Consider the following 14,068-nt stretch of genomic DNA (forward strand, 5'->3'; position numbering starts at 1 on the left):
TCGCGGCCAGACGAGGAGCGCGGGTGCCTTGGAAACCGCAGCCATGGCCGCCCCCGGGCAGGTGTGCCGCCCCGCCCCGCGCTTGGGACAGGCGGTCTCGACGGAGTCGTCCATCACCGCCAGGACGCCAGTGCCCGTCGTGTTTCCCGTGTCCCTCGACCTGCCCGTCTCTCCGGGGCAGGCTGTGGAGCTGCCCGGCAGGAACCTGTGGGAGCAGATCTGCGAGGGTAGGCAGCCCGGGCCGGCCGAGAGGGGCGGGACTCGCGCTGCCCGGCAGGGCCCGCGCTTCCCGTGCGCCTCCTGGGCGCCGGGCGGCTGTCGTGAGGGGTCTCCTGGCGGCCTCGCCGCGGGCCCGCCGCGCTCCCCATGGTACGTCCGGGGAAACTGAGGCTCTCAGAGGCTGGCCCGAGGTTACGCAGCGCAGCCTCCAGCCTGGGTCCATAGTCGGGTTGAAGGCGGGGGAGAGCGGAATGAAGGGGACCAGCTGGTGTGGACCAGCGGTGCGCAGCCTCACGTAGTGAGCAGGAGGGAGTCGGCGGGACGGAGATGGGGAGCGCCTGTAAAACACAGCTTCCCAGGCCCCGCCCACGGGGCTCCTAATGGGGTGTGGGAGCACCCCAGGTAATCTGACGCACGTAGTCTGTGGCACACGCGTTAAGCAAGCATGGTCTAGACAGACTTGGCTTTAATCCTTCTCTACTTCTCACCGTCCTTAGAATCCCCAGGTGGAGTTCAGCTCACCTTCTCATGTGGGCCTGTATGTACCCTTGGTCACCAGGCCCCACGATACTCTTCACATTCCTTGGACAAGCTAGGCATATCTCTGAGATGTCGCAGGTTGGGTTTCAGACCACAGCAATCAGGCGACTCACAGGAATTATTCCTGTGCATGTAAAAGTTATGTTTACACAATGCTTTAGTCTATTAAGTGCGCCTTACATCTAAAAAAAACTGTATGTGCCTTAGTTTAAAAAAACTTTGTTGCTGGGAGATTCCCTGGGGTTCCAGTGGTTAGGACTCCCGCTTTCACTGCAAAGGTCAGGAGGGCCTCGGTTCAATCCCTGGTCAGGAAACTAAGATCCCACAAGCCATGTGGTGCGGCCAAAAATAAATAAATAAAAATAAATAAAAATAGTTTATTGCTAAAAAATGTTGTCATCTGAGCATTCAAGGAGTTGTAGTCTTTTTTGCAATACTGATGTCAAAGAGCACAGATCACCATGTCAAATATAGTAATAATGAAGAAGTTTGAACTATTGTGAGAATGCCCAAAATGTGACACAGACACAAAGCAAATGCTGTTGGGAAAATGGCGCTAATAGACTTGCTTGATGCAGGGTTGCCACAAACCTTTAACTTGTAAAAAAAAACTCAGTACTTTCTAAGTGCAGTAAAGTGAAGCACAATAAAACAAGGTGTGCCTGCATTTTACTTATCCTCTCTGTAAAGTCAGCTTAATAATGGCACCTATTTCCAGGTGTTTGGAGGGTGCAACTAAAGGGGCACGTCAGAAAGGGCTTAGCAAAGTGCCCGATTGACAGCAGGAGCTCAGTATGTATTGCTCTCAATAAATGATGCTGGGTGGCTATTTCCTCGCTAAGCTTGTAAAGTCCTCAGGGTCAGGAACTCAGATCTTTCATTCTTGTGGCTACCATCACTACCTCAACTGTCTGAAACAGCGCTATCCAGTAGAACTTTCAAATGTGACAGCCACTAGCCACATACGGATATTGAGCACTTGAAATGTGATCCGTGCAAGTTTGGAACTTAATTTTTTGTTTTACTTCTAATAAGTTCTAATAAATTTACACAGCTACATGTGGCGAGTGACCACTGTATTGGACAGTGCAGGTCAGTAAATGCTGAATGGAGAAAAGACTGAATGCAGGCTTCCCTGGTGGTGCAGTGGTTAAGAATCCGCCTGCCAATGCAGGGGACACGGGTTTGATCCCTGGGGCCAGGAAGATCCCACGTGGCACGGAGCCACTAAGCCCATATGCCACAACTCCTGAGCCTGTACTCTAGAGCCCACAAGCCACAACTATTGAGCCCACGTGCCTAGAGCCCGTGCTCTGCAACAAGAGAAGCCAGCGCACCACAAGGAAGAATAGCCCCGACTCGCTGCAACTAGAGAAAGCCCCACATGCAGCAATGAAGACCCAACACAGCCAAAAATAAATAAATTACTTAAAAAAAAAGACTGAATGCACCAGTATATGGGACTAAATAGAGGAAGATAGAGCCATGAGTTAAGAGAAGTGGAAAATACAAAGGAAGAAGAGAATAATGGACTCAGAGTTGATAGATGCCCTTGAAGGCCATCTGTTTCACTCCTACCCAGTGCTTGAGTTCCTTCTCCGATATTGCATTATACCTAGAAACATCTTTTTCATCTTGAATGTTCTCCTTGCAACTTTTACCCTTTGGTCCTTACCCTCCTGGTACTGTGTTCCAAGTTGCTAATCATTGTGCCATTACGAAAACACTCAAATAGAAAGTTGTTATTGCAGCTGTCCTTTCCCTGGAGCTTTCACTTCTCCAGGCCATACAGCTCTTCATAATACAATTGACTATTGGTGTTTTGTCGGGGAAGCTGCTCAGCCTCATCTCAAAAAGGGGATAATCCTTGTACCTACCTCACAGGGCTATTGTGAGGACGGAGTAAGATAATGTATGCAAAGGTGCTTGCACAGGGCCTGGCATTTAGAAAGTGCTCAGTAAATGTTCATCATTGTTGACAAAGAAACATGCTTTGCGTTTGTTTTAGAATCATGGAATTTATTTCTGTCAAACAGGCCTGTAGGAGAAAGCAAAGACAAAGAGTTTTGTTGCCCTGAAAAGCAAGTTAACTGATGCCCCTTACAGAGTGATAGAGGTACAAAATGAAGTTAATGAGGTCGAAGGTGGTGAATTTATACACGCAGGTACTGCAGTGATCATTATAACCTGGGTGATAGACCCAGTTTCTTCAACATTCTACCAAATGCAATTGTCTGTAACAAACATAGTAAATTCAGTTTCTCATGGCAAACATGAAAAATAAGCTTTGTAATAATCCTGTGTTTGAGGTTAAGAATTATATTCTACTAGGTTATTTCCATTTAAAAAGAAAATTATTACAGCAAACAGCTGTCAGAAACTCAGTTTCAGCAAAATGAGATACAGAATAGGTATTATTAAGACCTACCTGGCTAGTGCTCAGTTTTTGTAGGGGGCGGGGCCGGGCAGGGCGGTAATGTGTGCGCGCGCACGCGCGCGCGTATGATGACCTACTGGTGAACGTTCTTCAGTTTTCTCATCTTTCCAGTGACAACTAACCTAAGGCTTTTTATTCTCAAAAGCACCTGTATTCGTTTCAATAAACTTCTTTCCTACCATGGCTTCTAATTAAATCTTGTAGTTGCTTGTGACTTGATTTTTAACTATGGTTTTGCCAGGACTGAGTCAAAGTATTTGGAGCTTACAGTTTTCTATTCTGATATTGCTGTTACTGCTGCCATTGGCATCCTCAGTATTGCCATTGGTTCATCCCTCCAAACACTGGTCTCTGGCCTCAGCTCTCAATGCTGCTGTGAAATCGGGTCCCTTCATCCCACCTTCCAGATAACAGCATGGTCCAGTTCTGAATCAGTGCTTGTTCCCCCAGCACAGGGGCTGAGCACAGCTGGAGAAAAACGACACCGGTGGCTCTCAGCAGTGCTTATCAGCCAACATCCGTCAGCACCTTCTCCCATTGCCTGCATCTACTAGTCCCAAGTTTTCACTCTACTCGTCCAACTTGGTGTGATACCACTTGGCAGTTGGAGAAGGCATTCACTGAGAATAGTCAGGCGATCAGGAGAGGGGAGGGAATCCTCCAGCTTCCTGATAACCAACAAACATAGTTGCATCTGCACATATGGAAGAAGTATTTATCCTGCTACCCCCACAGCTCAACCTTGCATCTGTGCTTTGGTGCCATCCTCTCGCTATCCCAGGCTCCTGCTCTGTCCCACACCTCTCCTACATCTTTAACTTCTCTACTGGCTTTTCCCTGCAGGCATCCTCTGGTCAGTCATCTTGGGGAAAACCTCTCCCTTGATCCCATCATCTTCTAGCTCTTGTCTATCCCTCGTGCCCTCTCAGCCAAGCTTCTGGAAAGTACTCGCGTTCACACCAGCGTCATTCCTATTCCCTATCAACCCATGAGCTCCTGCCTCATGGCTCCACTGGAATCATTCTCATCCATCAATCATCATATCTACCAGTGCTGGGAGTTACTTCAAATGCTGGGCCAGGCATGACCCCAGGCACTGTTCTAGACACCGACAGTTACTCTCCATCACGAACTCTACTGCCCAGTCCAGAAGTCCGGGATTCATCTTATGTGCTTCCCTGTCACTTTTCATGATCCTTACCTTCATTCGCCAATCCCTGTAGATCCTACTGGCTCAGCATCTCCTATAACCCCCAGCTCCTCACCCCCTAGTTCTCATGGCCCTTATCACTCCCTGTTTGGATTGCTGCTGTAGCTTTTTAATTGGGGAAGGCTTCCTTCCAGACTATCTTCCACAGGAACCTCTCTCAAATTCTAATCTGATCACATCATGCCATGACCTACAATGATTTTCACAGCTTTCATGGTAAACATAAACTTCTTAGTTTAACACCCAAGCCCTTTAATGATTTGGTCTCTGTCTCTTTTGGGGGGTTCATCACCTACAATTTGTCCAAATCATCCTAAGGCTAACATGTATCGAGCTGCCCTTTATGTGCCAGGCACTGTGCTAGGTGCTTGCTTTTGCTCTTATTTAAACCTCAAAGCAACTTGGTTTAAACAGATAAGGAAATTGAGGCATAGAGAGCTTAGGAAACTTGCGCAAAGTAAGTGGTAGAACCAGACTCCAACTGAGATGTGACACTCAAGTTCAAGCCCTTAGGCAACATACTAGCAAGCTCCAAAGTGTACACCTGGGGCACCCACACCACAATATCCCAGATACTCGCTGAAGTGCAGATTCCTGTGGTTGGATGACTCACCCCACTCCTTGGGGGTGAGTCCCTGATGTCTGCATTTTAAATACTCTGTAGTCAAGGGACAGGAACAGTACCACTGTCCTGTGCTGTGCACCTTTAGCTATAAGAAACTATTCTTCCAGCACACCACACTGTTCCACTCCTCTGCGCCTTTGCACAAGCTTTGCCTCTTACTGGAACATCTCTGCCTTCCCTTCATCTTTCAAGACTCAGCCCAAGTGGCCCCTCTTCTGGAAAGCCTTCTATTCTTCGCACTGATTTTGAAGCCCCTGCTTGGTGCTTCCTGAGTGCAGCCCTCTACAGCATCACTTTCACATCTTATAACCACTGGCTGTTACCCTCCATCCCCTCACCAGAACACAAGCTCTTCGCCCTCTTCATCTGTCCTCCCAGCACCTTGTGCATCCCCTGGCCATAGTATGTGCTGGCTAAGTGTTCATTACATTCCCTTCCAGCCTCCACTTTCCTGCTTCATGCCTTTCCAACAGGCCACTGTTGGTGAACATTGCATTTTAATTACTGTTTCAGTTAGGAACATGTTCAGCTACAGATCACAAAAAGCCGGACTGATAGTGGCCTGAGCAATAAAGACATCTCATTACCTCACATACTTGGAGCATGGCGGGGGGGGGGGGGGGGGGGGGGGGGGGGGGATGGGGAGGGAGGTTCCAATTTGAGCACAAAGGCTGTGTTCCACCAACAGGGTATGGGTTCTTTCTGCTCTACCTCTTACATAATGTTCCCTTTGTTGTATAAAATGAACAACTACTTTTACTTGTTCTTAGATTGACGTTCGTTTAAAACGCATATGACATTAAATTCCCCTAACCAATTACACTACCCTTGCTATCCAAAAGTAGAGAGTTCCTGTGAAAACTTTTTGTGAGCCAAAATGGCATAGAGTGAAGAAACAATTACCTTAGGACACATCTTGCTAAAGGATGCACACAGTAAATCGAGAAAAAGCTCAGGTGTTCACAGACAGTTCAAAGCTATGACAGCTTAATGCTGAGATGCTGAGTGTAGTTCCAAGGAAAGGAGCTTGGCAGTACCACCCCTCTGCTCCGAGCACGCACTTCCTCTACAACAGTTCACTAAAAAACAAATGAACGCTTTTTTCACTTTTGACCTTTTCTCATTAAAGCAAAGATGCTCTTTGGATTTCTTTTGGTTAGCCAAAACAGGTACTAATGTAGGTCTTTTGTAAAAGCAAAGCATAAAGCAAACTTTCAAAAAGTGGGGGCTACCTGGAATCCAATTTATAAGCTTAGGTAACCAAAAGATTGTAAACATTTATAAATTTAATATACCTGATTTTCTTAAGAATTTCCAATGGCAAACCAGCAAATTTTTCTTCAGTACTCTTTATAAACAATCAAACTTATGCAAACTTATGTGGCTTTCAATGTAAAAAGCATCAGTCTGTATAATCAATTATATGTTTTAAATTGAAATCACAAGGTGACAGTGACAAGTTCTCAAATATGCCATATTCTCTTAAACATTACAGAAGCTTGAAATAAAAAACACATCAGATTGTCCTGAAGCTCATGTATTTTCCCATACTTCTGCATAATCATATAACTGTGTAGCTTTTGTGGTTGTTGGATGAAAAAGTTTGTATATTTTCCACCAAATTTCTCCTTGGGAAAAATATAAATGGCAAATAAAAAATAATTAAAGAAATATAAATAAAAGTAAAGTATCATTTTAAATATGTATAAGATCGATTATACCCTAGAGAAACAGGCATACTTACTATCAGGAGTGTGAATTATTATAAACCTTTTGGAGAAAACTTTGGCAATTTGGCCCCAATTTTAAATTATTTTTTCCTTTAAAAGAACACTTCCACATCTGAGTTAATCCTGTAAAAGTACCTCCTTTCTGATCAATGATATATGTATAAAGATGCTTACAACAGCATTGTTTGTAATAATGAAAAATTGGAAGCAACCTAAAAGCCCACTAAGAGTACACCAGTTAAGTAAATGAGGCACATAATATAGTAGCAGCATTGAAAGAGTTCCATGATTCAGCACCTAGAATGGATTCTGGCACACAGAGGGCTCTGAATAAACATGGATGAATGAATTGATAAAGAGTCAAAAGTAACTTGTACTGTTTGTTCATTCATTCATTCATTGCTTCATTCATTCAGCTTCAGACTTCCCTGGCGGTCCAGTGGTTAAGACTCCGAGCTTCCAATGCAGGGAACATGGGTTCGATCCCTGGTCAGGCAACTAAGATCTCACATGCCGCGTGGCCAAAAAAAAAAAAGTACATTAATTCAGCCTCATATTCTTTGGGAATGTGATGATGTGATGGTGAGCACAAACAGACCCATGTGCATCCCTACCCCACACCCCCAAAACCCCCACAGTCTATTACAAGAGATACTCATTAATTTTTACAAATTTCAAATAAGGGTAAGACTTGATATAAGTTATGCTGAATAAGGACACAGTGTTATCAGGTTCTATGCTTGAATGATTTGACCTAGTGTAGATCTAAAGTGAATGAATGTATTTGTGAATTATATACGAATGTTAGTAAGTGCATTGAAAAAGGTTTGATTGAATCTGCCAATTCCAACAATGGTTATGGGTTGTAATGGGATTAAGTGTGACTTTAGACTACAGAAGACATCTCCGTATTATTTGGAATTTTTCTCACAATAAGCACATATGGCTTTTGTAATCAAAGCTATAAATGTATATGTATCTTAAATCCAAAAAACTCATTTTCATACCACATTGGTGATTCTCAACGTGTTGGAGGAAGAAGGTGAATTTACATTTTTGCTTGAAAGGAAAAAATAAAGTGGGAGACCTAGAGTTGCTATGGCGGGCAGAATTCTCAGATGGCCTCCAAGATTCCTGCCCTTAGTGCACATACCTCCCAGTTATCTGACCAGACACTAATCTAGGCATTGCTGTCAAAGGATTTTTCTAGATGTAATTAAAGTGTGTAATCAATTGACTATATTTTTTTTCTAATTGAATCTGTAGGTTTTGCGTGTGTGTGTTTTGGTTTGGTTTTTGGCCACACTGTGCAGCTTGTGGGATCTTAATTCCCTGACCAGGGATCGAACCCAGGCCTCCAGCATTGGAAGCTCAGAACCCGAACCACTGGACCACCAGGGAATTCCCTCAGTTGACTTTAAATTAGGAAGATTATTGTAGACGGGCCTGACCTAATCCTGCGAGCCCTTTAAAGAAGTCAGATTCAAAGCAGAAGAGACTCCTACTTGCTTTGAAGTAGCAAATAACCATGAGTCAGCTGCCTGTGGCAAGGACCTGAGGGCGACCAGCCTCTGGGAGCTGAGAGCAGTCCCCATAACAACCCAAAAGAAAATGGAGACTTCAGACCTACATCCACAAGAACTGAACCCCACCAACAAGCAGTGAACTTGGAAGAGGACCCCAGCCATCAGATGAGATCACAGTCATGGGCAACACCATGATTTCAGCCTGATGAGACCCTGACCCATATCCAGACTCCTGACCCTTGAGAACTGTGAGATAATGCATGTGTTATCTTAAGTTGCTGAGTTTGTGCTAATTTGTTACACAGCGCTAGAAACCTATTCTAGCTAATATTGCGAATCAAAATTGTGTATAACCTGCATCCTGACATACTAGTCCCCAACCTGATACCTAGGAATTAAAAAAAAAAAAGTTGAGGATTGCTCTACTACCTGATAAGGAACTAGGTAATGGAATAAAGCTTGCCTCCAGTACAGTTGCAAAATCCCATCTCACCCAGAAACTTTGTTTTCCCTCATTACTGCAAATCAACTATGCAGTTGCCTTTGAAACACTGACCTTTCCAGAAATATTTTTACCAGTCTTTCCCTTAGGGATGTAGCTAATACAGTCATGGGCATTTTCTGTCTCTCTCTCAGCAATAGTTGTTGTTACCCTGCGGAACTTGTGTGGAATGTTCTTTGCATAAGCTCCCCAGCAGGTTGGCTGTGATCAGCCTTGAAACCTGGCAATCATTCTCCACCTCACTGCACGTTAGAATCAGCTGGAGGACTTTAAAAATACTGATTCCCAGGCTCTTGCCCCAGACCTACTGAATCAAAATTTCTGGGGTTGAGCCAAGGTATTAGCAGTTTCAAAAAGCTCCCGGGTGATTCTAATGTACGACCAAGATGGAAACTTACTGGAGCTTACAGCAGAACCTCTCCAACTTTAATTGCATACAAGTCACCTGGGGGTCTTGTTAAAATGCAGATTCAGATTCCGCAGATCTGGGGTGGGGGCATTTCTAACCCCCCAGGGATGCCAGTGCTCCTGGTCCATGGGCAACGCTTCAACTCGCAAGAGTTCATGGGATTGCTTTCTAGCCGTGTACCCCACTCTGGCAGTCTCAACCTCACGCCCATCCCCAGGGCTGCCCGGGATGGCTCCCCTTGCCTCTGTGTCTTTTATTCTGCCCTCCTGTATGTAACATCCTCCTCTTCTTCCTTTTCTCCTCTCTCCTTCCTATAGGCTATTGGTGCCTTCCCTTAGCCACCCGCCTCATTTTCTTCCTTCTTTTATCTCTTGTAGTTATCATAATTTGGGGGGCAAAATCTAAATCTGCCTTCTTGGGAAGAGTCTCACACTCTTACATAAAGCCTGGACTCTTTGATGCAAGAGAAGAATCATCTCTTACACATTTTAAATAAACACCCTGTAATGACCAGTCGTTTTTTCATTTTTGGAAACCGCTAACCAAAATAAAATTCAAGAGTGTTTTATTCAGAGGAAAGGGAATTATATCACAAGCTGTAATGAAGTATGGAACTGAGGGCTTTTCTCCCCCCCCCACTCTCTTCAGAGTATGAAGCTGAGCTGCCTCCCTTTCCAGAAGGATATACAGTCAAACAGGAAGCTGTGGTCACTGTAAGTATCACCCGGGCCCCAACCTAACGGAAAGGTTCTTACATGAGAACAGCACTGATGGCTGACAAGCATCAGACAGTATCATGAATCAGGGAGTGGGGAAAGGAAAGACACTGGGACCAGAACCCAGAACAGGGCCAGTCCTACTGCTGCTGCTAATGGTGTGACTTAAAGGGCATCCTACAACCACTTTGAGCCTCAGTTTCTGCATCTGTTAAATGGAGGAGATAATCCTTGACTAACTCACAGGGCCTCTATATGGCTCAAATGAGATCCTAGATGAGGAAGGCCTTCGCAGTGGATTCAGCATCATGTCTATGTTGGGGACAGTTTTGCAGATGGAGCAGATTTCTTTTTGCATAGCTGGGTGGGCTAAGACTGTACTAAGGAAAGAGAGAGAGCCAAGGACAAGGGCAGCCAGGAATGGAGGCCCTAAGGCAGTATGCTTGAAGTAAAATAGGGACTTAATGGAGTTTAAAATAAAAAGGTAAGGCTCTGAAAGATGAAGGGACTTGAGCAGGGTTACAGGGATGGGACCAAAATCTAAGTCTCAAGACTTTCAGTATGTCACTGCAGCTGCCCCTGTTAGAGATTCTGTGTCTAAGAACTTCCTTAGCCTGTGATAGTTCCTTTTTCATAGCATCCTGTTCTTGCTTTATGGGTGCAATGCTTTCTCAAATTTCTCTGCAGATACTAATTACAGGGTCAGTTGTTCTTTATAGATCTTGATCTTTGTCTTTTATGCTATTGAGGTTCTTCATCTACGTAGAAAGTTTTGATTGTTTATTCAAAATTCATACTGCAGGCCTGAGTGGGTTTTTCCACATGGTTGCTGTGGCTTTCTTCTACTGTGGTACACGTGGGTTTGTTTTCTGGATGGGTCTCTTCTATGAACATAAACACTGACTGGGAGCTCACAGGGAGTGATCGTCCACTGGAGGACTTTTCTTCAGGGTCAGGAGGCAGGAAGTAGCCTCCAAATCAGTGTTGACGGTTTTTCTTTTTTTTCTTTTGACCACCATCATAGCACCCTGAATAGTTCTACCCCTTCCCAGGCTGTTTGTTTAATTTGTTGACAAAAGATTCATGGGAAAGGAGGAGAGCAGGTTATAAAAGGCTACTGTGAATGAAGCTGTGTGTATACAGAAGAGGGCAGAAGCAGGAGGAGAGGAGACGGGACGGCAGGCCAACAGGTCCCCAGCTGGATTTTCACTTAGCCCTCCTGCATATTGTTTCCTTTCTAATTCCCAGGGATGAGGGTTGAACCTCTGAGCACTGAAGCCCCTGGAATTCTGGTGGAAACACGGACTCTCATCTTCTGGGGGGCAGTTTCCTCCTGTGGATTCTGGCCTGCCAATCCTCCTCTCTCCTTTCTAACAACAGGCTTTATTCTGTTTCTTTTGGAGATGTTTGGAGATCTCTCATCCACTGACAGCCTTCCTCTCCTCTGTTAGGGGTTTATGTCTTGATTGTCATTTGTAGGTGTCTGGGAGAGAAGAGGAAGATTTGTGCTCAGTATGCCCCCTTGAACCTAAAGTCTGACACAGAATTTTATGCTTTGTTAGATTATAAAAGAAAATACAATTATTTAAACTATGTGAACTGATTCCCTGCCCCACCACCACCCCAGGTGTCGCCGTTGGAGGAAACGGTTTTCCACGGCTTCAACGCGGAACACCTCTATCCGGCTCCTCGTCTAGCCGTGCTCTCACAAGTTCCCTGTCCTCAACCTAAACGGGAAACAGTCGACCCAAAAACATGTACGTAAGAAAGTGAGATCTCAGCTCTATAGTTTGGGGCTTGTAACATTGCAAAACCACCGGGTAGGGATGGGGTAGACAGATAGACCTCAGGGAGACCACATAATAAGAAAGAATGTGTTCTTGCTTTCATTTTTATTTTGAAGAGAAGTATCCTTTATTCCACTGATTTATCTTTAAGGTTGAACTGTAAGAAAGATGATCAATAACAAGCATACTTAGGTTATACATTAAATACAAAGGGGGATAATGTAAAGAGCAAAATAAAATATGCTGTCTCGCTTTGTGTGTGGAAGCCAGAGATGTAGGCGTCCTCATCTTCCTCCCTGAGCCCCTGTTCCTCGCCCTCCCTGGTGTCAGGCCCTCTCCCTCTGGCCTGCTCTGTTCTCTCAGCTGGTGTGCATCCCACTGTTACTGCGGCCTAAGGTCCTGTGCCTTGTACCCCCACCCTGTTCGCCTCTGACCTCAGTTCCTACCGCACTCCCCTTGCGTGTTTCCCTCCAGCTACGGCAGTTCCCTGGCTGTGCCTTGGTCCCGGTCCCATGTGGGACCCAGTCTACAGCCCCACCAGACTGCAGAGACTCAGAGGGATATTTTAAGTTGCTTCAGTAACCAGCCCAACTCTGCAGTCTGGACTAAAATGTAACATTTATGGTCATGTTGTTTAATGGAGAATACCTTTTTTTGGTTCAGAAACAAATGTTCCTCCCAGATTAACTTGGGCCATTTGGGATTTTGGGTGGGAATTTTTTGTTTGTTTTAGGTTCCCCCAAAGAATATTTGGAAACGTTCATCTTTCCAGTTCTGCTTCCCGGAATGGCTAGCCTGCTTCACCAAGCAAAGAAAGAAAAATGTTTTGAGGTCAGTTGTTTTGTCTCTTTATTTCTAAACACTCGATAATTCATTTTTATCAGATGTTAGCTCATTACCTCAGTACCATCAAGTGGTTGTTTTCAAAACGATCCCTTTGGGAGGGAAAGCCTGTGTCTTGGTCACTTACCCAGCTCCAGCCAGAACATCTGGTCGTGCACACACACACTGCCACGTGACTGGCCGCCCGGCTCCGGGGCGGTTTTCTGCCTTGCTCGGCCTCCCTGCCTGCCCTTCTCCTAGGCAGTTGGCACCTGCCAGGTTCTTAGGTCCTTCTTCTCCTGTTATGACATACACAGATTATAGCTCTCCTTCCCTCTCATCCGGCTCCAGACTGACCGGCCCACCCCGGGCCTCTCCCTGCTCCACTTCATGCCACATGCCGTGAATGTACTTGTTCCAGGAGAGGCCTGGCCCACGGCGAGTGCTTGGTGACTGGTCCTTATCACACTGAAGCCAGTCATCTGTACGAGTTGAGTTCCAGTTCCGGCCCTGTGGCACACTCCTCCTCCTCTTCCTCCCCTCCTCCTCCTCCTCCTCCCCCTCCCCTCCCCCCTCCTCCCCCTCCTCCTTCTTCTAGAAAAAAAAGTCCTTGAGTTCTTCTTCTCTGCATATTTAAGTTCTACTTGTTTTTCCAAACTCAGCTCTGTGCCTTCTCTTTCAGGCCTACTATTCCCAAACTGGAAGCAATTGAACCCAGCCCTCAGATTTCAGAGCATTTCATCTATTCATCCTCTTGTGGAAAATTAAGACATCCTTAATTAAGACATTCTTGACCCACAAATACACTTCATTTTATACATGTCTGTCTCCCCCAGTATTTTAAGTTCCTTGAGGACAGATTCTCTGATTTATTTTTGTATCTCTATTCATTGCCTAGTATATTCTACCAAGTACCTAGCCCCTGGTGAATACATAGTTGGCCCTCAATAAACAAGTGTACGGTTGGACATCAGGGGAGTACCTCTACTACTATGTCCTTAACCAAAACCCAGCCCTCTTCTACCTGGGAAGGCTGTTCTCTTGGGCTCATCCCTGGAGGGATGAAGTGGGGTGAGAGAAGATATCATCTATTTTGTCAGTTTAATCAATGTAAGAGAGCAGTGGGTGGCAAATTGCATAGCCTAACCCTCCTTATATATTTATTATGCAGTTAACTAGTAAACTGGGCTTTGGTTTATGGCATACTGGTTAAGAACATGTCTCTGGAGTCAGGGTTATCTGCTTTTGACATCTACCTCCACCCCAGCTGGCTGTACAGCCTCGAGCAAGTTATTTCATCTTTCCGAGCTACCATCTTTTCCTTATGTGTAAACTGAAGGTGATCATAGCACCTGTTCATGGTGTTCCTGAACCAGGGTCATTTGCCTGATGCACAGCAAGCCAAACACTAAGATGCCAAGGTTTGCAGCAGAGAAAGGGTTTATTCGCAAGGCAGCCAAGCAAGGAGATGGGAGAACAAGTCTCAGATCCACCTCCCTGAAGACAAAGGACTTGGAATATTTGTGGGTGAAGAGTATACAGTCA

At 45.3% G+C, this 14,068-nt stretch overlaps 1 protein-coding gene across 4 annotated transcripts in view; it reads left to right on the forward strand.

The window, feature by feature from the left end:
• The first annotated feature begins 14 nt into the window (after window positions 1-14).
• The window catches only part of IQCK (IQ motif containing K), a 142,389-nt gene continuing 128,335 nt past the window's right edge, over window positions 15-14,068 (forward strand). For 3 of the 4 annotated variants that reach the window (XM_057748090.1, XM_057748089.1, XM_057748091.1), the window contains exons 1-4: window positions 15-227; window positions 9,847-9,911; window positions 11,542-11,671; window positions 12,435-12,532. In XM_057748090.1, the coding sequence (XP_057604073.1) occupies window positions 44-227; window positions 9,847-9,911; window positions 11,542-11,671; window positions 12,435-12,532 (477 nt within the window). In that variant the 5' untranslated portion in view covers window positions 15-43. The remainder of the gene's footprint in view (window positions 228-9,846; window positions 9,912-11,541; window positions 11,672-12,434; window positions 12,533-14,068) is intronic. The other variant, XM_057748092.1, reaches the window with a different exon arrangement.

The sequence above is a fragment of the Hippopotamus amphibius genome, chromosome 9, assembly GCF_030028045.1.
Source record: "Hippopotamus amphibius kiboko isolate mHipAmp2 chromosome 9, mHipAmp2.hap2, whole genome shotgun sequence".
NCBI lineage: Eukaryota > Metazoa > Chordata > Mammalia > Artiodactyla > Hippopotamidae > Hippopotamus > Hippopotamus amphibius.